The sequence below is a fragment of the Camelus ferus genome, chromosome 22 (assembly GCF_009834535.1).
Source record: "Camelus ferus isolate YT-003-E chromosome 22, BCGSAC_Cfer_1.0, whole genome shotgun sequence".
NCBI classification, from domain to species: domain Eukaryota; kingdom Metazoa; phylum Chordata; class Mammalia; order Artiodactyla; family Camelidae; genus Camelus; species Camelus ferus.
Genome location: NC_045717.1, coordinates 25,924,462 through 25,948,871, shown reverse-complemented (window position 1 = coordinate 25,948,871; position 24,410 = coordinate 25,924,462). Strand labels below are relative to the sequence as shown.

General features: G+C 53.4%; 1 protein-coding gene across 6 annotated transcripts in view; it reads right to left on the bottom strand.

Annotated features, from left to right (window-relative positions):
• DOT1L (DOT1 like histone lysine methyltransferase) overlaps nucleotides 1-12,099 on the bottom strand; it is a 48,180-nt gene extending 36,081 nt beyond the window's left edge. For 5 of the 6 annotated variants that reach the window (XR_004314370.1, XM_032466028.1, XM_032466029.1 and 2 more), the window contains exons 1-2: nucleotides 11,774-12,099; nucleotides 3,432-3,475 (exon numbers count right to left, since the gene is read on the bottom strand). Coding sequence is in view for 4 of the 6 variants with exons in the window: in XM_032466028.1 (XP_032321919.1) it covers nucleotides 3,432-3,475; nucleotides 11,774-11,854 (125 nt within the window). In the remaining 2 variants the exon portion in view is untranslated. The remainder of the gene's footprint in view (nucleotides 1-3,431; nucleotides 3,476-11,773) is intronic. The other variant, XM_032466030.1, reaches the window with a different exon arrangement.
• Between the last annotated feature and the right edge of the window lie 12,311 nt (nucleotides 12,100-24,410).

The window sequence follows — 24,410 nt, the reverse complement described above, 5'->3', positions numbered from 1 at the left end:
GGTGACGCGGGATACCACCTCGGTCAGGCTGCGCCGAGAGCACGCACCAGGAAGCACGCTTTCTTGTCAAATTTTTTCTGCACCCTTCCCTACCATCTGGAAGCAGACCATGGACATGACGTTTCTTCCGTAAGTATTTCAGTGTTTACAGTAAAAAGGATGGCCTTTCCTTTCTTTCTTTCATTTTTTTTTACCATAACTATGACGCCTGCATCACACCAAGGGAAAACAAGGTCAGAACGGCAGGGGATGTCCCCAAACCCACACTGGGCACCCATGGAGAGCCCGCAGCTAATGCCACCTCAACGGCGAAAGACTGAATCTTTCCCACTGAGACGAGGGAAAAGGCGAGAATGCCAGCTTCCGCCACGTCGCTGCAAAACTATCTGGACACTCCTAGCCTATTCAGTCAGAAATTCAAGAAAAAGAAAGGAAATCCCAAAGTCTAGAAAGGAAGAAGTCAGGCTGTCCCCACTTACAGGACATAATTATTTACACAGAAAGTCCCAGGAAATCTACAAAACTACTGATGAACTAAGCACAAGGTCACGGCTAACATAAAAAAATCAACTGTGTTTTCACTGACAAGCAGCAGGCAAAGAGAACATAGTATTTAACACTCAATCCCACTTACAGCAGCACCAAAAGCACCAATGAGTTAGGAATAAATTTAACAAAAGGTTGTCCCAGATGCTCCACACTACAACCCAGAGCACTGCTGGGAGAAACGTGGAAAGGCCTAAGTCAGTAGAAAGATATACTATGTTCATGGATTGGAAGACTCAATACTGACAGCAAATCTCCCCAAAATGACCTACGGATTCAATGCAATTTCTAACAAAATTGTGCAAAAATCAACAAGCCAATTCTAAAATTTACTGGAAATGCAAAGAAAGTGGAATAACCAAGGCAATATTTAAAAAGTAGAATGAAGATGGAGGACTTACTTTGCCTGATTCCAAAGCTTACCGTGAGGCTGTGGTAACCAAGGTTTTGTATTGCCCAAAGGACAGAGTCACGGATCAGGAGCACAGAAATACACCAACTCATCCAGTGTCCACTGATTTTTCACAAAGGTGACAAAGAAATTCCGCAGAGAAAGGACAGTTTCATCAACAAATGGTGCTGGAACTACTGGACATCCTTATGCAAAACAATAAACTCCAGCCCATGCTCTGCACCACATACAAACGTTCACTGGAAATGGATGAAGACGTAAATGTAAAATCTAAACTATAAAAAGTCCAAAAAACACAGGAGAAAACCTTTGCGACCTTAGGTTAAGCGAACGTTTCTTAGTAGGCGAAAAAAACACAAAGTATAAGAGACGAGTTGATAAAATGAATTTTTATCAAAACTTAAGACGGCTGCTTTTTAAAAGACAGTGTTAAGAACGTGAAGAGACAAGCCACAGACCAAAAGGAAATGTTTGCAAAACACATACTGGGTAAAGGATGAGCCAGAATGATAAAGAATCCTCAAAATTCTATAATTAAAAAACAACCAAATTTTAAAAACAGGCAAAAGAGGTTGAATGTCATTAGTCATTAAGAAAACTCGCATTAACACCACGACGACACTGCCGCACGACTCAAATCAGACCAGCAGAAGCCAGCCGGCCACGCAACCCGCTGCCACGTCACCTGACACCATGTCACTGGTGGGTGGCAGAGCTGGGCTCTCGGGAGCTGCTGCCTGAGGGCAAAATGGGGCGGCCCCTCGGAAGACACCTTGTCAGCTTCTCTTCAAGCACAACCCACAATCCCAGTCCTGGGTCTTTACCCACGAGAAAGGAAGACGTGTCCACACAAAAACCTCTGCGGGGACATTTACACAGCGTTGTCTGTGATTGCCAAAACTCGAAAACCACCCACACACATTCGTCACCCGATGAACGGACAAACCCCCGGGGCCCATTCTGCAGCGGCACCCACCTCAGGAGTACAGGGGGAAAACATTCACACAAACAGAGACTCTCAAAACCACGTGCTGAGTGTGAGCACACGACGACTCCGTGCTTGTCAATTCCAGGCAACGCACCGTAATCCAGCAACCCACGGCGGCAGAGGGGAAGTCGGGCTGCCTGGGACAGGCGTGTGGGAGAGTGGCCGACAGGGGGCTGGCGCTGGCTCCCCTCTGCTTGCAGGTAGGTGGGCTCCCTACATGCCCACACCAGCCAGACCATGCGCACGTTCCGCGTGTGGAGTTTCCTGCCCTTCACCGCATGTCACCTGTGTCACAGTGACACTAACGTGGAAGAGGGGCATGGGCGGAGGTGCAGGTGAAGCAGAAGCGGCTGAGGGTCTGCGTGACGGGCACGTGGGCTCATTACACCCGATCTGCTCTGTGTGCACTGGAAATTGTCCAGCATCAGGAGTAAAGTAGAAGGAGAACAGAACCACCATCTTTGTCAATGACGGAGCACGTCTGCGGGCACGGAGGGGAGGACCGGCTGCCCGGAGACTCCAGGGGAAGGCCCGGCTGGGCAGGCCCACAGCCCACACTGCAGGGGAAGACGGGGTGAGAGCCCGGCCGGTGGCTCAGAGGCCCGCCTCGCCACGTGCCCCGCCTCCTCACCCGCTGCCTTCTTAGAAACAAACCGAAATGTGCCAGCCCTAACCCTACCCCACCAGCCGACCGGTTTATGGACTTACACTGTGGAAAGAGAAAAGTTCTCCACGCCACCCCTGGACAGGCCCACCCTGCGAGGTCTACATAAATCACTTCACTTGGTCTTCAACACAATCCTGCAAGGAGGCCCGGCCCCACAGAAAGCAAAGCAAACAGGCTCGGGGAGGTTGAGGGCGCCCAGCTACGAGGCACCGCCAGCCCAGCCACCACAGGTTCACACAGTTACAAGGGCATGTGGTCCATATGGCGGCTACACGGTCAAGGATTTCAGGGAACAGTGCAGCGAGGTGCCAGGGCCAGGATCATGCACATGGGACACACAAGGCCAGAAGCGGTCACAGAACGTGGGCAGACCCTCGGGTCCGGGCCGGGGAGAGAGCCCACTAGAAACACGGCAGGTGGCCTTCCTCCTGGCTCCCGCTCAAGGTCAGCCTCCTGGGCTCCCACACGCCTCTCCGCACACCGTGGGACAGGCTCGCAGAGCAGCCCAAATCCAACAATCACACCAAATCCAATGGGAGGAGAAAAAAGCAAGGGGATGAGGGAAGAGGGGAGGGTCCCCTGAGAACCTGGCTGCTCAGGGTTTCCACCCCCTCCCTGCAAAGCCAGCTCACTAAGTACCAGGACCTGTCCAGAGCCACACTTGTGGAGGATCTGACTCCTCTGACCACATGGTTAGCCGTGTCCCAGTCTCCTCGAGGACACTGATGAGGACCAGGACAGAGGAGTGGGGAGAGCCTGGTGCCTCCCCTCCCCAGGCCCCGCCCTCCCCAGGCCCACCTCACAGGTGCCACACTCACCGAATGGTCTCGATGATTTCGTGAGCAGCGTCGTGGTGTTTGTCCTGAAAGACAATGGGACAGGGTTTAGAGCTGTCCCTCCACCCTCTGGTGATGGTGGCGACCGGAGGAAGTGGGTGCTGCAGCCTGGGCCCTTCCTGCCTCACCTCCCAAGCCCCCGCCTGGGCAGGGCCTACCGAGAGCCCGCACTCCAGCACTGGGGTGCTGTCCTGGGCCCCGGCCACGTGGCCCACGCTGCCTTGGGAGCGCCTGTTCCTGCAGCGCACTGCCACCCAGCAGGCAGCAAAGAAGGGGCAGGGATGCAGTCTAACCCTTCCCTCCCCAGCCCACACCCCTGTGCCTCCGTACCCCCTGCCCTCCTGGGTTACCAAACCTCTCCAAGCCTCGGTCCCCCATCTGTGAAGGGGAAACACCAGTCATGCAGCCCCCAGGAGAGCGCATGTGGAGGTCCCCCCGCCCCAGCACAAGGTGGCTCTCGCCACCACTGTCCCCCTACCCCATGCCCACCGCATGGTCTCGGCAGCCAGCTAACCCGACACCGCCCAGAAACCAAGTTAAGACACACCACGCAGACCTTCTCTAACCTGAGACCAAGACTGTGCCTTCCGCACTGTGGGGTGGAGGGTCCCATCAGCGAGAGGAGGGGGCCGCGAAGAGCATGGGCTGGAGCCTGAAGTGAGCCGTGTGAGCCAGAGCTGCCAGCCCTGCCCTGTGACAGTGGGCACACTTCTGCACCCAGGCCACCACTTTCAGGACTTCACAAGGGAGGACAGCAACACGGGCAGAGCTCCCCGGGGGCCAGGGAGAGGGTGCCCGGCAGGGTCCCAGGACAGAGCCCACAGCCCAGCACCCCCCAGCAGGGTCAAACAACTCCACAAACACCTTCTGTGCCCTAAGCCTTGTATCTGTCACAGCAGTTCTACCGAGATACAATTCACATAGACTGGAGCCCGCGTCCCTGTTTCAAGGTGTATAATTCAGTGGGTTTTAGTCTGTTCAAAGCCATGTAACCATCACTCTGTCTAATTCCAGAATACTCCATCACCCCAGAAGGAAGCCCCGTCCCCATCAGAAGGCGTGCCCGACCCGTCTCCAGCCCCGACAGCACTGATCCACTCTCTGCCTCTGTGGATCTGGCTGTTCTGGACATTTCGTGTAAATGCAATTATAGTACGTGACCATTTGCCCAAAATCTTATTTTTTAAGGCAAAGAAAACCCCAACCTTCTACTATTCTTAATAACATCCTCCAACTTACTGAGGACCAAGCAGTAACTATTAATTGAGCCTGATACTTAGACAAGGCAGGGGCAAGAGATGGAGTGTGTGTGGTCCAGCATGGGACAGCCATGCAGATCAGTGGTTCCCGACCCACAGCATCAGCACCACTGCGGACACCAAAACCGCATGGGAAGAACCACCGACAGGAACAGTCAGCCCCAACACCTCACAGCAAATGGCAAAAGACAGCAGGGACAGCTGGGTCGGGAAAATGGCCTGGCAGTTCCTTGAAGGTTAGACAGAGAGTCACCATATGAGACAGCAGTGCCTCCCCGGGCATCATCCAAGAAAAATGAGAACATGTGGCCACACAAACCATCCTCTGAGAGCAGCCCTGACACCCGTTACCCAGTGGACGGACCCTGAGAGCACGGTGCTCAGCGAGAGAAGCAGACACACAAGGACACACAGCGTGTGAGTCCATGGATGTGAGGCGTCCAGAACAGGCCAGTCCCCAGACACAGGGAGGGGGCTCCTGGCTGTCAGGGGCTGGGGGAATGGGGAGAGGGGCGACTGCTGATGGGATGGGGTTTCCTCTTGCGGTGAAGGAACGTTCTAACACTGGCAGTCTTGATAACTGCATTCAGTGAACACACTACAAGCCAGAGAATCGCACAATTTAGGAGGACACGTTGTATAGCATGGGAATTGTACCTCAAAAAGGCTATTAATCGACAACAAAATCTACAGCAGTAAATGCCCCATCATTACAAGCACCCCCACCCTGGGAGGCACACAGAGTGTACAAGACACGCATGTGACTGTTACTGGTCAGCAACGCACAGAGAGTCCAGATATACAGTCTGGGTAGGGTTCACTCGGCTCCCGCACCCACCAGCCCAGCAAGAGCAGAGAAGACACTGAGCTGTGCTGCAAGGTCCACTGAAGACAAACTCTCACAGCAAAAGAGAGGCCACGCAACCAAATAAATACAGAGCAAACACACAAGCAGAAGATGCCGGGGGCAGGAGAGGGGCTTCTCCAGCGAGCACCCGTGACACTCGCACCAGAGCCAGGGCTGAGAGCACAGCTGCAGGAGCAGCTCGGCTCCCTCCGCCACCCCCGCGGCCCTCCCCGCAAGGCCGGGCTGCGTGGCGGGCTGCGTGGCGCCAGCTCTGACCTGCGAGAGAGACAAACTCGGCTGGTGGCGGGACAGAGCCAGACCTGGGAAATGGGAAGAAGTGTGAGGATGCCACCAGGTGGAAGTCCAGCTGGAGGAGGAAGACAGGACAGAGACAGGCGAGCTGCTGCAGGGCACGGTGGGCCCGCGGCGCAAACATGGTCCCGCGCGGCCCCCCACACTGCGCTGTGGGCCCCAATGACTAGGTCCGAGGAGGGAGGCTCCATGAGGGAGGGGGTGGACAGTGGCCCCCGGCCACCCAGGACGAGGGGCACCTGACAGGCATTGCCCCGTGCCCAGGTCCATGGGCCACAGGAGCCAACCTGCAGCAGAACCGGGCCGGGCGGCCGTCCCTTCAGAAGAAGGGCACTTGTGTCCACACAGGACTGGAGAGCTGCTGGATGGCTCCAGGGTTGACAAGAAAATTGCAGCTGCTGGAATAAAACCTAGCCCCCCTGCAACAGTCCAAGCTGCCCAGACCCCAAGGGGCCTGACTCCAGCACCAAGTACCAGGCGTGGCGGTCCGAACAGAGGGGCGCCGGGACGGGCACGATGACCAAGAGTTCACCAGCACAGCTTTCCCTGCCCTCATCAAACAAAGTGCCTTACTGCCACAGACCCGTCCAGCCTGAGGCCAAGGCCGGGGGTTGGGGTGGGAGAAGCACGGGCACGCGTGCAGGAGGACGTGCCAAGCATTCCACCAGCACCAAGGTCTGGAGAGCTGCGCGCTGAGCGCTCCTCCTGTCCTCCCCTCCAGCAGGGGCTCGCCATCGGCACACCAGCTCACCCGGGGCCACCCACCCCAGCAGGAAGGCACAGGAAGGCCTCTGCAGGGGCCTCAAGATCCCCCGACCCGGCCCCTCCACATATGGGAACACGACTCAGCCATGACCAGGAGAGCAGCACTGACACCTGCTCCCACGTGGACGGACCCTGAGAGCACGATGCTCAGAGAGAGAATCAGACACAGAAGGACACACAGTGTGTGAGTCCATGGGTGTGAGGCGTCCAGAACAGGCCAGTCCCCAGACACAGGGAGGGGGTTCCTGGTCGTCAGGGGCTGGGGGTGGGGGCTGGGGTGACTGCTGATGGGGATGTGGTTCCTTTGGGGGAGATAGAATGTTCTGGAATTAGATGACTGCACAGCTCTGTGAATACAGTAAAAGCCATTAAACTGCACACTTTATACGTGTCGTTGTGTGGTGTGTGAATATCTCGACAAAGCTGTTACTTAAAAAAAACACAAAAACCACAAGACCCAGCCAGGCTCCTCCACCCTCACTGACTGCCTTCCCCTTGTCCAGCCCCTTCACCTGGTGCCCCCCCCAGACTGGCGGGGGGGGGCCGCACGGAGCAGATGCCGGGGAGCCAAGAGCAGACCAGGGGGAATGATCTCCACCACGAAGAGACTCCAGTCATCACCACTGCACAACGTGGAGGTCCTTCCCAAGAGGCCGCACTGAGCCCCACGACTCCCGCCACCCCTGCAGGCACCAGCCTCTGTCAGACCCCCCCCAGCGCACAGCCTGCGAAGCCCCTTCCCCACCAGGGAAGCACCGTCGGGTTTCTGGACAAGTGTTTTCAGGGGTAACACCTCTCACATGTCGGACACCGGGGCTCATCTGGCAAGACGACCATGCTTTCCGGGCATCAGCCACGCACCCCTAACTAACCAAGGGAGCTCAAACTGAAGCCCTCTAGGGATGAGGACACGATGACCTGCAGAGCCCCGACCTCCCGACCGCAGGCCATGGACCCCACGAGACGGCAGCCCTGCTAGCAGCACCCAGGTGTCGCGGTCAGGAGGAGAGATGGGTCCAACATGGGGTGCAAAGGGAAGAGCCCACGGGCCAGGCATCCCCGCGGTGGACATGGGCGGGGTGAGTGAGGCCCTGCAGAGACACCGGGGGTTCTTGGTGAAGACCCTGGGGCAGACTCAACGCCATGGGAGGGCGTGGGCCAGCAGGAGACCCGGCTGGCGGGAATGGCAGGGACAGCTTGAAGGGACAGAGAAGACGCCAAAGAGACTTCCAGGCAACGCTCTGAGCGGGAGAAAAGGAACAGGACTGTCACCCCCACAGCCAGGGGACAAGGCACACCCACGGGGAAGAGAGCAGTCAGGAAGAACGAGGGAAAAGAGGAATTTCCTAGGAGACAAGCACAGGGTCAGGACCCAGGGACGCACAGACACAGCTGGTCACACCCTGCAGGGCCTTGCATTCAAAAGGGGACCCCAAAACACACCATGCCTTGACTGTACCATAACACCAAGGACGTAATTTTATCGCTCTGTGGATTTGTAAGATGCCACCCTTGGGAGAAACTGAGTAAACACAATATGAGATGTCTGTTATTTCTTAAGGCTACGCAGTAATCTATGATATTTTCAAAATAAAAACTTTAATTAAGAAAACAAGGATGGAGCTCCCAGAGGGAGACTGGAGGGCGGAACCCCTGCAGCTCTGCCACCGCCTCCCTAATGAGTATCAAAGTCCGGGGCCGCCCCCGGCCCCTCCCACCAGGAACAGAGAACACAGCCGGCATTGGGATCTTAGGGATCTTAGGACAAAAGCAGGAAAGATAAATGCCACAGACGGAATGCCAGGCTTCTCCTTCCCCTTTTAAAGTGGCTACTCCACCCGCAGAAAGTCGTCAAAGGGTTAACCTGCCTTCCACCTGAGCTAGAATTAGGCAGGACTCACACATGAGAAGTCAGATCAGAAAATACTTTCTGAGTCACAGGGAGGGATGGCTCACCCCGCCGCCCACTTGAGCGACTACTCACAGCCGAGTTAAGGGCACGATTGCTCAGCGGGCATTCATCAGCAGCTCGTGGACTCTCAGGAGGAAGCCGGAGGCGGGGACAGTCATGCTGGGGCTGCTCCACGCCCACGGCCCCGGTGAGTCATGGAGGAGAAGGACCGCCGCACGCCCACCAGGCAACCAGAGATACCACCTGCTCCCTTCCAAGCTGAGACCCAGTTTTCCCACCGAAAGAAGAGCCACCCTACTTTAGAAATGCCACCGTGAGCTACAGGTGGATATCCGGGAACTCTCAGTCACAGAAGGAACAAAACTCATCCTGCACCCCACCCTCTGATTCGAGTTGCGCAAAAGCCTGTTTCTGACGCTGGACATTTCCGTTTGTGGATGGTTGTGGCTGTTTGCACTTCCTTCTGTGGATGCCCCCTCCTCGAGAAGCCACCCACACCTCCCCCGGGGCCAATCTGGCAGTCCCTCCCTCCAGGACCTCGGCTGACCCCGTGTACACCGCGCCACACCTCTGCTGCACTTCTCAGCTTACAGATCACCTGCAGTCCTTCGTCCGCATGTTTCTTGGGAATAAGAATATCGTTTACTGTCCCCAGGGCCCCCTGGAATACTGCAAATATTTGGGAGGCGCTTGCAGAAGGAATGAGTCAATGAACAAGCAAGCTCAGTCATTTCAAATGTGTGGTCACACGAGTAACCTGACCTTCTGAAAAGCTAAGCTGCTCAAAGTAGCCCATTTTCTTAAGGTAGTCACCATCGAGTCATCACAAAATACGATTTCTTATAAAGTACTGCCCCCTCATTTCCCGTGAGAAAGCTAAATTCCTGAGTGGGGACCCGGAAGGGGAGCAACCGTCACTGCAAAGCTTTAGGGAGGCTGCGGCTTGCTGAGTGCTTCCCGGGGCCCTGGTGGCGGGACCAGCTGCTGACGTCAGGCACGGCACCCGGCCAGGCAGGCAGCACAGCCTGCGCCCTGCCAAGGGTAGTCCGGCCAGCACGGGAAAGACACTCCACAGTTCAGAACCGTCTGCCACTAGAAAGCCAGGTCCCAAGAGGGCCTGGACACACAGGCCTTACTTACAAGGGTTACAAACCTCTGAGGCCTTGTCCCGCCCCGAATAAAAGACGGTCATGGGGACAACATGACGATCTCCAGATGAATTTTCATCTTACTCTCAAGTGCCTGAGTGCTGGGTCACAGCAGATTTCAAAACGCTTCCAATACTCAAAAATATCAACTTCCAAGATGCAGAAGTGCTGTTAAACACACACTTAGCACACACCCCCGTCCTACTCCTGCATCTTTCCCAAGTGAAGTGGAAATTCAAGTTCACATGGAAACCTGCCCTAGGATGTTTACAGCCCCTTTATTCCTGGCCCCCTCAAAACTGGACACGTCCCTCAAGTCGTGCGGCCCGCAGGGAAATGAACCAAAGAAAGACGGAATATGACACACCAAGAAAAAGGAGTGACCTCTGATACCTGCAACTACACGGATGAACCTCAGATATGTTTTGCTGGGCAAACTGCAGCCGGAATCAAAAAGCTACATGCTGTTGATTCCACTGAGCTGACCTTCTGGAAAAGCCAAAACCTTAGGGATAGAGAGGAGATGAGTGGCCAGGAGGCTAGAGGCGAGTTGGCGCCAAAAGGTAGCAGTCGGGATGGGGGGATTACGCTGCAGCGTGAGTGGTGATCTGTCAAAACTTCTAGAACTGTGCGCTAGAAATGAACCATCCTTCATGTCGACTAAGGATAAAGAGGTAATTACATTTTGAGAAACGCACCGGCCAGCCAATCGGTACATGGCGAGTGCCGTAACAGGGGCGGAGAGGCAGGCAGGTGGATCAGCTGGCGTTTTGAAGGTTCTCCCCACTTTCAGTTTCAGTCACCTGGGACGTCTCCCTGCCCTGCCCACTGCTCAGGGCGCCCGCCCGGACATCGGATCTGCCCAACCGGAAAAGCCAGAACCCAGGCTCAGCCGCGCCTCCGGGCGCAGGAAGAGCAAAAATAGAAACCGCCGGTGCGTGCGGCGGGCTGGAAACCCTCCGACTTCGGAGAACCGCGGAGAACCGGGGCCAGGAGCCAACAGTGGCTCCCGGGCGGTCCCAGCGTCCGACTCCGCCCCCGGCCGCGACGTTTCCAAAAACTGACACACACGGAGCGCGCGCCAGGGGCGGGGCGCGCGGGCTTCCCCGCCGGGTCCCCTGGAGGACCGGTCCCCCGCAAGCCAAGCGCGCGAAAGGGCGCCCCAAAGGCGCCCGCCCACGGCGCCTGCTGCGCTTTCCCTCCCGAGGGCACGCTGCCTGGCCCGAACGTGGGCCCTGGGACACAGACACGCGCAACACGCCGCCACCCCGGACGAGAGGCCAGGGCGCCCACCCCGAGCCCTGCATTTCTGGAATCATCGGGGGACGCCTCTGTAAATTTCCGCTCAGCCTGTCATTATCCAAAGGCCACTCAAGATCAGAGGACAAACTGCCTCCTTTCCGAAGGTCCAGCCAGGCCACTGACTCAAATTAGGGGACAGAATGCCTCCTTTCCAAGGGTCCTGCCATCCCACCCATTCAAATTAGGGGACAGAATGCCTCCTTTCCAAGGGTCCTGCCATCCCACCCACTCAAATTAGGGGACAAAATGCCTCTTTTCCAAGGGTCCGGCCAGTCCTGCCACTCAAGATTAGACAGACAAAATGCCTAATTCAAAAAAACAAAACAAACAAAAAACTGGAGAGAGGAAAGAGGAAAGGGTGTTCTCAAAAATAAAAAAGCTGAGCACGCTGACAGCGCCAAGAATAAACTACCAGAAGAGAAAGCCTAAATGTCAAGTCGTCAAGTACGGAAAGGCACGCTCGCCGGCCGTCCAGGCCGGGGGACCGGAGTCCCCGGCCCGGCACAGGCTACGGCAGCCCGGCTTGGGCGCCCCTCGGAGGCGCGGGGTCCCCACGGTGCGTCTGCGCCCCCGGCCGCCCGGGCTCCCCGCTGTCCACCCTGCGCGCGGGGCCTGGAAACGGCCGCGGGGACCCGGGCAGGGCGGGAAGGGGGTCCCAAGGAGGGTCTGGGGACTCTCGAGTTGTTCCGTTTCTCGGTGGGCCCAGCGCGCGCCGCGGGGGGCGGGCGGGGGTCCGGGGGAGGGGAGGCAGGGGCGGGCAGGGGAGGGGCGGCACTCACGTAGACCGGCAGCGGCCACGGGTAGACGGCGGGCTCGGCCCCCACGGGCGACTTGAGCCTCAGCTCCAGCTTCTCCCCCATGTCGGCGCGCGCGGCCGCCGCACCATGCTAGTCGGGCGGTTGGGGGAGGGGCGGGGCGCCGCCGGCGGGGGCGGGGCGGGCGGGCGGAGCAGGAGGGGCGGGCGGGCGGGAGGCTGAGGGGAGGGGGCCTGGCCTGGGCCTCAGCCGCCGCCGCCGCGCTCCCGTCCGGCCCCCGGCTCCCTCTTTGTGGTCACAGGCCCGGGGCCTCCAGCGCCGCCGCCATCTTGGGCCGGCGTGAGGCGAGCACAATGAGCCGGGGGCTGGGCTGAACCACTCGCAGCGCGCGCGTGGGGGGGGCTGGGCGCGAGGAGGCAGCGCGCGCCCGCTGCCCCGCCCGCTGCTCCGCGCGCTCCCCCCCGCCGCCCCGCCCCATGGGCTCGCCCGCCCGCACGCACGCTCGCACGCACGCACGCACGTCCTCGGCTGCCCTCGGCCGCCCCCACCCGCCCGAAGCGGGGACCCGGGGAGACCCCGCGGCGCCTGGTGTGGGGGGGGTTCGAGCCCCGGTCTTGGAGGAATGGGACCGTCCCCTCCCACATAGTAAGACTAATTCCCCATTAAGTGTGACAGCCAGAGTCCTGGCTTCTGCTCGCCAGAATGCTGTCGATTTAGCCTATACTAGGCGCCAGACCCCGGGAAAAAGGAAAGGCCCTGCCCGCGTGGAGCTGCCTCTTTAATTGGAACAGGGGTGACAACGGTCAAGGGAGGAAATAAACCATCATCAGTGTCACGGGGCGGTTAACCTTATGTGTGCACTGCGCTGAGCCCCAGCAACCACAAACGTTATTCCACATATGGCCAGGAAAGTATTTTTCAAATGAGAATAACATTTAAATCAGTTCTCTTTGTATAAAGGAGATTGTTGTAATGTGGGTGGGCTTCGTTCAATCAGTTGAAGGCCTTAAGAAACAAAAATGAGATTCCCTAGAAAGAGGGAACTCTGCTTCCAAAGGCCTTTGGACTCCAGATGCAACATCAGCTCTTCCCTGTGTCTCCAGCCTGGAGTCCTGCCCCGGAGATTTTCGACTTGCCTGCCCCCCTACCATGAGTCAACTGGAAATAAAACTGTCTCTATACAACAAATGTGCAAATACTGAACATAGGCACGCCTGTTTATATATGCGTATACATAGTGTATATGTGCATGTGTGCATGTGTAGTACGTATGTGTGCGCACATGTGTGCCTATATGTTTATGTGTGTGTGGTGTATGTCTGAATACTACACGGTATATACACAATCTGTATATTTGTATGTTTATATCCCATATGTGTGTATGTGTACATATGTAGTACATACTTAATAAATGTAAACATAATGTACATATATGCACCTATTTACTTATATGTTTATGTATAGGTGTGTATATATTGTATACCTGTATATGTGTATGTTGTACAGGTGTTATGTCTACATGCATGTGTGTAATATATATGCATGCCTGTATATTTATATACATACATAAATACACATATTTACATATAGGTGTGTGTGTATACATTGTGTATGTGTGTGTGCATACTGTATATATAACATAAGTATATATACACTGTATATTTATAAATGCAGCACATTTATATTTATATATGGTATATATTTTATATGTAGGTGTATGTATGCATGCATGTATGTATATACTTTGTATATCATTTTGTGTGTGTATATGTATTGTATATATGTACATATGTGTGTATATTGTGTATATTATACATGTACATGTATATATACTGTATACACACAAACTGTATATGCATATGTGTGTACATATACTGTACATGTACACTCCTGTATATTTTTATGCGTGCATATATGGATGTATGTGTACACACATACACACATGTCCTGTGGATTCTGTTTGTCTGGAGAACCCTCACTAACACGGACACTTGGGACAATTGAGCACCTGCTATGTGCCAGCTAGGGAGCCAAACGCTTGTCCTTTCAGTGTCTTGCTTAAGTGTCACAACGTTCCGTCCCAGGAGGGTAAATGATGCAGTCTTCCCAGGTGAGGGGCCTCAGGGTCAGACAGGTGCACACTGGCGAGAGGTAGGGGACTGGTAGGAGCCCAAGTGCAGTTCTAACGCAGTCCCACATCCCTGTGAGGGAGGGACCGGATCTGAAAGAGGAGATGGGGTAGCTTCCATGGGTCTGAAGCCCTAGTCCAAGGCTGTCTCCCCAAGGGTGTTGGAAGTCAGGGCTGTGGTTACCCTGGGGGTGGGGGTTACACAGAGACGTGCACTTTGTGAAAAAGTATTTATACTTTTTTGTATGTTTAACCCCCCGAAAGCTTTTAGAAACAGATTCCCCTGGTTGCTGTGAGAAGACATGGGGAAGTTGGGGCAGGGGACACAGGGCAGGAGGACTCAGAAGAGGGTAAGCACCCCTTCACAGGGCCAGACCTGTGAGGTCCTGGAGAGGAGGGTCTCTCTGCTCCTCCCTGGGCTGTGCTTGGCCCTGCCCCCCAGCCTGCGGAGCACAGAGCCACCCCCTCCACCTGCCGGGGACAGGGATGAGAGCCGGTCACCTGGGCTCAGGGCTCCGAGGATCCCGCACCAGGAGCTATTTTGAGCTTTCATCCCGTAGACACAGTGGGAGCTATTGTCTCAGGAAACTCTGTCTCTCTCCCTCCTTCCCTCCTTCCCTCCCCCACCTCATCCCCTCCCCCTCACTCTATCTGCTCCCCCCCATTTCTGTCTCAGCCCCTGACTCCCAGCCAACCAGAGTGTGGCTCACAGACAGCTGCTGCCCAGCCCACACCTCGCCATTTCACCTCGCCATTTGAGAAATAGCAAGCCAGGTCAGGTGTGACCTTGGGCCCAGGGCCATCAGCACAGGCTGTTCCGGGGGTGTGGGACGTTCTTCTTTAGACTCCTCCCTGCCTCCCTCCTGTGTCACTCTCTCTCTCTGCTCACTTCCTCCAGAACCTTCCTGGACTCCCCTGGGCACGGCTGGGCCCGTCCCATCACTGGAATTCCAATCCTGCCATACAGGGCACACCCTTCCCCACAAAGTGAAGAGCTAGGCCTGGTCGATTAGGGCCGTAGTGGTCTTTGACCATCACTATTGCTGTTGTGACTGTATTTGTGGTTAGACAAGGTGACCAACTGCTCCCCCTAGTTTGTCCAGGACTGTCCAGTGTTTTGTTATTGGGGAGGAGGTAATTAGGTTTATTTACTTATTTTAATGGAGGTACTGGGGATTGAACCCAGGACCTCGTGCTGAGCTCTACCACTGAGCTGCACCATTCCCTGGGGACTGCTCAGGTTTTAGCGCTGGAGATCTGGGGAAACCCTCAGATCTGGGGAAGCCAGGAGGGCTGGTCAGCCTGTTTCGGATGGACCTTTCGCTCGATCTCCCACCCACCTCCTAGAGCCAGAAAGGGCGTCCCTTCCCTCCTTCCCTCATCAGTCCACTCATCCCTTTACTCAGCTCTTCTATTCAGCAAGTATTTACGAAGTGCCAACTACGTACGAAGCAGACACTTACAGGTGCTGGGAGCCTCCCAGGGACCCCATCCTCCCAGACCTCACAGTGCAGGCGGTGGAGCCGACGGAGGCAAGGGGCGGTCTTGGTGCAGGCGCCCACAGGAAAGGGCAGACCTCGCTCAGGGACAGGCCGCTTGCTTCAGTACAGCTGTTCTCGCCCGGGGCCATCCCGCCCACCGCCAGGACTCTGATGATGTCTGGGGAAAATCTGTGGTTGTCATAACTAGGGGGCAGGGGCTCTCGGAATCAAATAGGTGGGGCAAGAGATGCTAGTCAGCACCCCATAGGGCCCAGGATGCCCCAGAGAGGATGATCTGCCCCAATGTCTGCAGTGGGGTAGGGGTGGGGGCTGCACTGATGTTATTCTGATCCATTGGTGCCCCCAGAATCCTGCACAGAGACTCTATCTGGGTCACCTCTGCACCCTGAGATGACCTAGAGTGGGGCGGCCAGGAGGGCTGAGATGCACATTGGGGATGAAATGACAATTATGTGTGCCCGCCCTCCCTGCCGCACCCTAGAGGGCTGGCCTCTATTACTTCCCGGTGCAGCCAGCTCTTCCCTGAGCCATTTCTTCCTGTCACAAGCTGAGTTCCCCTGAGATGTCATGGAGACTGAGGACTTGGGTGCAGGCTGTTGATTGGAGAGGTGCAGAGAACAGCTCGAGGTGGGGCGGTGAGGAGAGGAGGTGCGTTCTTGTGCCAGCTGCCCAGAGGGTGACTGGAGCTTCTCCATCAGAGAGGCTCTGCGAGACGTGGTGCATGCACACACACCTCGGAACTGGTGCATCCAAGGGTGAAGGAGCCGGGCGTGTATACACCAGCTCCATCATGAGTTAGGAGTGGAGGGGTGGGGGTGGGTGCAGGTAAGAGTTTCCAGGCATCTCTGGCTTGCCACCATCCCAGACAAGCGCTCAGGCAGGACATTCAGATGCTGGCTATTGGAGTCTCAAAATGGTCATGTCGGGGAGAAAAGGTCAGGGCACCAACAGCCTCAGATTCAGTCTTCACATGACCTGCCTCATCCTCTCCCGCAGCTCTAAGTGCTGCCTGAGGCTGCAGACTCTCCGCAACCCCATCCCCCACCCTGCCGTGACCTTGGTCTTCAGCTCCAGAGCAAGCCACCTGCTGACCACCCACACCTTCCCGGGGCTGGCCAACCGTCCCTGGCTACTGACTGTAAGACCCATCCAGATAACAAAAATGTGACCATGAAAAGAAACTCAGGCACGCACACATCGAGGAAGTACATTCTTATCTCTGTTAACGCCAAGCTTGATTTCAGAAGAGCTTAGATTTACACACAGAAAAGTTACAAAGGTCTGTACAGTGTGTACCGAGTGCCTTGTAGACCCTGTACGCAGTGCCCCTAATTTTAACATGTTCCGCTACTGTGATGCATTTGTCCCATCCGAGGAACCAACATGGATGCGTTAGTATTAACGGAAGTCCATACTTGATTAGAATTTCCCTGGTGTTTCCCTAGTATCCTCTTTCTATCCCAGTCTCCTCTGGTCTGTGACCGTTTCTCAGGCTTTCCTGGGTTTTGATACCTTGGAAGTTTTGAAGATGACTGGTCAGGCATTTTGTCCCCCAGTTTGTTTGTTTTCTGGTGTTTTTCTCGTGACCCAAACTGAGATAAAATGCCATTCCCAACAGGTCACATCAAGGGTAGGCACCATCCGTGGTACTTATGACTGATGGTGTTACCCTGGGTCACCTGGCCAGTATCCTCTTTGTAACCTCAGGTGGACATTCTCCTTCCCCAAACAGCCAACATTAAAGAGACGGACAACGCGGAATGCTGGCTCTGGTGGGAGCCACTGGTGCTCCCATACCTTGCTGGTGGGAGTGGAAATTGGAGCAGCCACTTTAGAAAGCTGTTCTCAGGATCCACATGAGCTGACATTACTACTCCAGGTCTCAGCAACTGCCCTCCAAGAGGTGCGCCCTAGAGAGTGAGTTGTGTCTCCTCCCCTTGAAAAGACGTGCACTAGGGTGTCCAGGGCGGCTCTGTTCACAACAGCCAACAACTGGAAGCGATTTAAATGTCCTTCCAGAAGACAACGGGTGAATGAACTGTGGTACCTTATCTGGCGTTGCAAAGGAGGGGTCCACTGCTGTGCACACCAGCATGGGTGAATCTCAAAGTGGAAAGGTTAGCTGAAGGCTGTCAAACACAACAAAGAGGACCTACTTCATAACTCCATTGACAAGAAGTTCAAAAGCAGGAGAAACTGATAACGGTGTTTGCAGTCAGACAGAGGTTGTCCCTGGGGGATATTGACTGAAAATGGGCATATGGACTTCCGGGAGGCTGGTTACTCCGAGCAAGATATGGATAGATTGATACATAGAAATTTATTAAATTGGTTATGGTAATCGATGTCCTTTCTGTATATAGGTTATACTATGAATAAAAATGAAAGAAAAGACAAGAATAAAAAACCAGGTCTGGGATGGGGGGAACGTAAAATGATGCAGCCACTGTGGAAAACAGTTTGGTGGTTCCTCAAAAAGTTAAACATAGAATCACCATATGAGCCACTAATTCTACTCCTAGGGAAGTAGCCAAAAGAATCGAAAAGAAGGACTCAAACAGATATATATGTACACCTATGTTCATAGCAGCACAATTCACAATATCCAACAGGCAGAAACACCTCAAATTTCTACCAACAGGTGAGTGCAAAAACAAAATGTGGTCCCTCCTAGCAATGGAAAGTTATTCAGCCTTAGAAAGGAAAGAGGTTCTGACACAGCCACCACATGAGTGAACCTTGGAGATGTGATGCTCCGTGAGAGGACCAGACACAGAAGGACAATCACTGTCTGATTCCACTTGGAGGAGAACCTAGAGGAGTCAAGTCCACAGAGCCAGGAAGTAGACGGTGGGGCCGGGGCTGGGGAGTCAGTGTTTCATGGTGACAAGTTTCAGTTTGGGAAGATGAGGAAGCCCTGGAGACGGTGGTGGGGAGGGCTGCACAGCAGTGTGAGTGTGCTTAACGCCGCTGAGCTGTGCTCTCACACATGGTTAAGACAGTAAATTTCACGTTATGTGTATTTTATCAGACTTAAAAGAAAACCAGTGGTAGCAAATACAATCAAAATCACCAGCTTTGCAGACACAGCTTGGCCCCAGCCATCTAAAACCCTCTAAGAGTCCTCCTGCCGCATTCCTGATGCCTCATTTGCTTTGTCCTGGGGTCGGTGAGATCATTCTTGGCAAGACTAGAAGCATGGATGCAACTGTGTCAGCAGCAAAGGAGAATGACAAATCTCTATGCCAAGTTTAAGGTCATCCACCAGATGTAACTTGGGAAAGATGTCCTCATGCAGAAAGAGGTACCCAGCATGTTATAGGAAAAAAGGAAGGTGCTGAGTAGCATGTAGAACAAGCTCATAACTGTACACACACACATACACAATGTGCTCAAACACAAGAACACTCTTTCTGGCTCACAAGAAACACACCTCAGTGGTTGTACCTGAAAGGGAAGAGGAATAGAGTGTTGCTCCCAAATACTTGAGTCTCTCCTGACAAGAGATCTGTGCACGTCCCTGTGCTTTGCCATGTGTGTTTACAGGGTCTCCTGCTAGAGTTCTCAAAATATACACCCCTACCCCACTGGCTGCAGGCTTAACGATCTGTAGCAGTATCTACTGCTGCATAACAAACAACCCCAAAATTAGTGGCTTAAAATAACCACTACATAATACATTCCTTGTTCTGTAGGTCAGTAGTTTGGACTGGGCCCAGCTGGGCAGTTCCCCGGCTGGTCTTGCCAGGGGTCACTCACATATGTGTGCTCATTTAGCGGGTGGGTGATGGGCTGGTTGCTCTAGAGGGCTTCTGCGGGACTGGCACATGCTTTCTTCCCTAAGGAAGCTTGTTTTTAAGACAGGGTCTTCAACCTACCTGCCTCTTGTTTTTGTAAATAAACACACATACACACACACCCATCCGTTTACTCACCGTCTGTGACCACTTTTCTGCTGCAACAGCACAGCTGACCCGTTGTGATAGAGACCACCCGGTCTGCAAAGCCAGCAATATTTACTCCCTGGTTCTTTACAGAAAGGTCGCCAGGTCCTGACATAAGGCATCAGAACAGTTTCCTCTTGGAACCAGCTGCCAAGCCATGCCCACCAAGCCCGGGGCGGGCAGGGAGGGGTCCCTGGGGGGGGGGCTCCCAACGTCTCCAAATGCGGCGTGAACCTCACCAGCACGTGCTTGCTGGATCTGGCCCTGGAAGCTGCAGTTTGCTGAGCCCTAGTGATCACCAGGGCTCAAATCACAAGAAGCAGTGCGTGGCTCACCTGTCTTCTTTCGCACCACACTGAATCCCCTCCACTTCAGCTCCCCAGCCTCACGCCTCCATCACACAAGCACTTTCTTCCAGTGGAAATTTGACCTTGTCAGTCTTTCAAGTGTGCTGATGTCCTTTGCGATACTCCCTGACAATGCCCACAAATGGAATTTTTTCCCTTGGCAAAGCCTTGCAGGCAGAGGATGACATACTATTACCAGGTCTCAGTGAATTCCCCAAATTTCCCCCAGAAGGGCAACGATGGAGCTGCTGGCTCTTTGAGGCCCCTTGAAAGTTTCTGGAGGGAGGGCAACGGCTGCAGACAACGGAAGACTCTCTTGCAGGCTCCTTTGGTGACAACGTCCAGCCCCCTGGCCCCTCTGGGGACTTTGGCAATTAAACCACCACTGGTTATTGAGCGACTTCGCATGCCTGGGGTGAATCACACACTGTCTGCACAATCTTGATCCTTCAAGGACCCCCATGAGAGACATTCTTTTCCCACCATTACCATAACAAAGGACCACAAAGTTAGTGGCTTAAAACAATGCAAGTTCATTATCATACAAGTATTGTTTCCCTGGAGAACTTTGGTTAGTACACTGGGCTAAAATCAAGGTGTCAGCAGGCTGCATTCCTTTCTGAAGGGTCTAGGGGAGGTTCCATTCCCTTCTCCTTTTCAGCCTCTGGAAGCTACCTGCTTTCCTTGGCTCGAGGTCCCTTCCCCCATCTTCCAGGCCAGCAGCATCAGGCTGAGTCCTTCTCAGATGCCCTCTCTCTGACCTCTTTCCACATTCAAAGTCCTTGGGGCTACCAGGATAATCCAGAATAAACTCCCCTTTTAGGATAAAATCCCCAATTGGTCTTCCCATTAGGTCAGCTAAATCACAACTTGAATTCCATCCATAACCTTAATTCCCTTTTAGCTAACATACAGCTTCCAAGGACTAGGATATGGATGTCTTTGGGGGGACCACTGACCTGCCTACCGTACTTTATACATATCCCATGTTGCAGATGGAAAAACGGAGGTTTGATGGGTTCAGTGACTTCCTTGAGTCACAAGGGGCTGGCCAGTGGTTGGGCTGGGTTGGTCCAACTCCAGGGCCCAGGCAATTAACCAGCGCTGTGGCGGGCAGGACCTCCAAGTACCCATGGGCAGGAGGAAGGCAGTGGAGGGCTGAATGCAAGGCTCCAAAAGTGGAGACTACTACGCAAAGGGGGCAGAGCTGTTTCAAGGCACTCCCGCCGTAGCGTCCCCGGGGTCTGGGGCTGCCCTTCCTCGGCCCCCTAGTCCAGGCTGCCCGCTGCCGCAGCTCCTGGGCTCTTGAGCTTTCGGAGCCGCTCGGCGCTCTCCGTGGTACTGAAATGCCCCGTCAGCTTGTCTCTCTTGGCCAGAAGTTTGGATCGCTGAGGTTCTAGCTCCTGCTTTGTCTTGCTAGCTACACCCCACACCTCTCTATTTCGAGGTCCTTACTTGGTCTCAAGCTGGGGGGGGGGTCATCCTTGAGTTCTAGGTCAGTCCAAGAGCTTGGATCTTTCTTGGAACCTTTTAAAATATTTTCACTTAAAGACTCCCAATGGGTGTGCAGTAAGGAGGTCTGTGATGGAAGGAAGCCCCCCCTTTACAGACACGTCTCTTAGGAATTATGTAAGGTCACGTGTCCAAGTTTTGGCCTCAAATTGTACCAGTTGGCTTGAGCATGCCGATTAAAAACCTGAAGGAAAATAAACAAAAACAAAATGTATTCTGCTATTTTGACCTCACGGCAACCTCCAGAAGCCATCTGGTCAACCACACAGGATTCTTAAATCTCCAGACTTGCTTAAAAAGAAAAAAAAAAACTGTGGTAAAATACATATAACATAAGATTTACCATTTTAACCATTTTAAAGTGACAATTCAGTGGCATTAAGCACATTCACTTTGTTATGCAACCATCCTCACCATCATCTCCAGGACTTTCTCATCTTCCCAAACTGAAACTCAGTCTCCATGAAACCAACTCACTCCCCATCCCCTCCCCCAGGCCCTGGCCCCCATCATTCTATGTTCTACTCTCAGTCTCTATGGATTTTCCAATTTTGGGTCCTTTTTCTGTTCCAGGATCCCACCCAGGGTACCTCATGACACTTAGATGTCATGTCCACCCTCTGAAGTGGCTCTTGGCTAACACAGTTTCTCAGAAATTCTTGCTTTGGATGACCTTGCCAGTTTTGAGGAATGCTAGTTGGAAATTTTCTAAAAGATCCCTCAATTGTGGCTTGTCTGGTGTACTTCTTATGATTGGATGGGGGGATGGGTTTGAGGAAGGAGGACTGCAGAGGTGAAGGCCTTTTTCATCACATCGTATCAAGGGTCTGTGCTATCAACGTGACATCACTGTGGGTGTCGGTCTTAATCACCTGGCTGAGGTGTGTTTGTCAGGTTTCTCCACTGTCAGTTTACTCTTCCCTACCCTCTTTCCAGCCCACGCCCTTCTGAAGAAAGTCACAATGCACAGCTCATACTTAAGGGGTGGGGATTTATGTGCCTTCTCCCTGGTGACTAAGTATTTATGTAGATTTTCTGAGTTCTTCTGCCTGGGAGATCTGTCTAGTCGCCCATTTATTTATTTAATTATTTATCAGTTTGGAGTCATGGATATTTATGTTATGTTTTTTATTTATAATCCAATATTTGATTTATAACCCATATCTTGTAGCAAAAATTGTTCTGTTACTGAAGCTCAGGTTCGACTGCTTGTCCCTTGAAAGCCAATATGAAGAGAGGTGCGTGTTGGGACAAGGAAAGGTTTACTTTATTCCAGAGGCTGGCAACTGTCCAAAGGCCAGCTCCCAGTTTCACCCCCCCCCCACCTCCTGCCGCCAATCAGTGGGCAGGAGCTGTTAAAGAAGAGTTTCAGGGGCTCATAAGCAGAGAGGGGGGTCCACATGCAGAATGTCAGAGCAAGCTCTGACAGTCGTCTTCGTGTTAGTCAGGCAGTGGTTTGATCAGCATCATCCTGATTGTTTTAAGTGCAGCTAATCTTCAGTTCCAGGGTCGGTGTGTTCTCATTTCTCTGAGGCCATTTCTCGGAACTGCAGCACCTATGTCATGGCTCCAGTCCGGTCATCGTGTAGTTAGCTTCTTCCGCCTGGCAGGGGCTTCAGTATCTACAAAACAGCTCAAAGGACGTGGCTCAGAACATGATCTCCAGCCCTTGAGGAGGAACTAAAGGTCTTTGATTTTGCTCAGTAAGTATACTATTATTATTATTATTTTTTTGCTGGACTATTTCCCTTTGTTTCTGTATTATCATATTTCTCTAATTAAGCTTATTATTTGACTGAAATATTTCCACAGACAAGAGGCTGGCAGAGGACATGGGGTGGGGGGTCTGCCTTCCCCACAGGGTCTTGCTCCATTTCAGCTCTAGGTTTGGGCATCGCAACCTTGGTTTTTGTGTTTATACAACACACTCCCATCACTGTGGCAGACTTTTTATACTTACTTTCTGTACCTCAAGATGCTCCCAGCTCACCTTATGTATTTCCTGCCCCAGTCTAGAATCAGCCATTTCTCCACAAAGCCCTGGTTCCTTTTGTTGGAGAACAGTACTAGAAACCAAGATCTGGGTGCTGAGTGTCATGAACTTTCAAGTGTGGGGCAGGGATATGTGATGTGAGTCTGTACAACTGGCTTTTGTTAATCACGTTAAGGATACAGTGCCGGACAACATTGTTCTCTCAAATCATAGACTGTCAGCACTGTTTTCAGTCCCATTGTTTAGAATGCAACATCTGGCTCTTGCCTGGAGGGTGTGAACCCTGTTAAGTCACTTTGATCCAGAGAAGCAGCCTGGACTCCCAGCCCGGGTGCAGAGCTTCAGGTAAAGGATGTCTAGACAGAACATTCTGTTTGGTAGTTTCCAAGGAAACAGGACCCTGAGTCCTCATCTCAGCCCAAGCTTAACGCCAACATTTTTGCTCATGACTCTGCCCAGCTTTGAGCCTAACAAACCTCACTTTATGTGAGTATTACCTAAACTCTACATTTCCCTTCAAATCCTATAACCATCTCCTTCTTTTTGTTTTTTATTTGTTTGGTGAGACACCCTATACTTTCCCTCCTATGTGGTGTCTCTTGCTGCAGCAAATTAGTAAACCTAACTTTCTGAGACCTCACTTGTGTCCCCGGAGGTCGTTATCAGAGGGGCGTTGCCAGTGAAGGGGGCAGCGGGAGGGGTGAGGGCGATTTCTGAAACACAGAGAAAGAAAGGGGGACGAGGCGCCGCTACTCCTCGGTCTTCAGACTCATGTTTTCTGTGTAGCGCTGGACAATCCATTCAGTTGCTCTGAGACGCAGTTTTTTCATCAGCATAATGGGGTCAGTACATTCGTCCCAGCGAACTTCCGTGGATGTTGTAAGAATCAAAGAGAAGAGGGAAACGAGACCTATTTCAACTGTCCTCTTCATGGGAGGAAAGAAAGGGAGGGTCTCGGGAAGGGTGAGGCTGCAGTGTGGGTGGGAGCAGGATCAGCAAGCCAGAGATTTAGCCCCTTTTCCCCTTTCCGCTCTGTGACTTGGCTGCAGTGGACAGTTTCCAGAATCAGGACTGTCAAATTTAGCTAATAAGCCTACAGGATTCCTAGCTAGAGTTGAATTTCAGATAAACAATAATTTTCGTAGAGTATGTCTCAAATATCGAACGGGACATGGTTATACTAAACAAAATTCGCTATTTACCTGAAATTCAAATTTAACTGGGCAGCCCTGTAT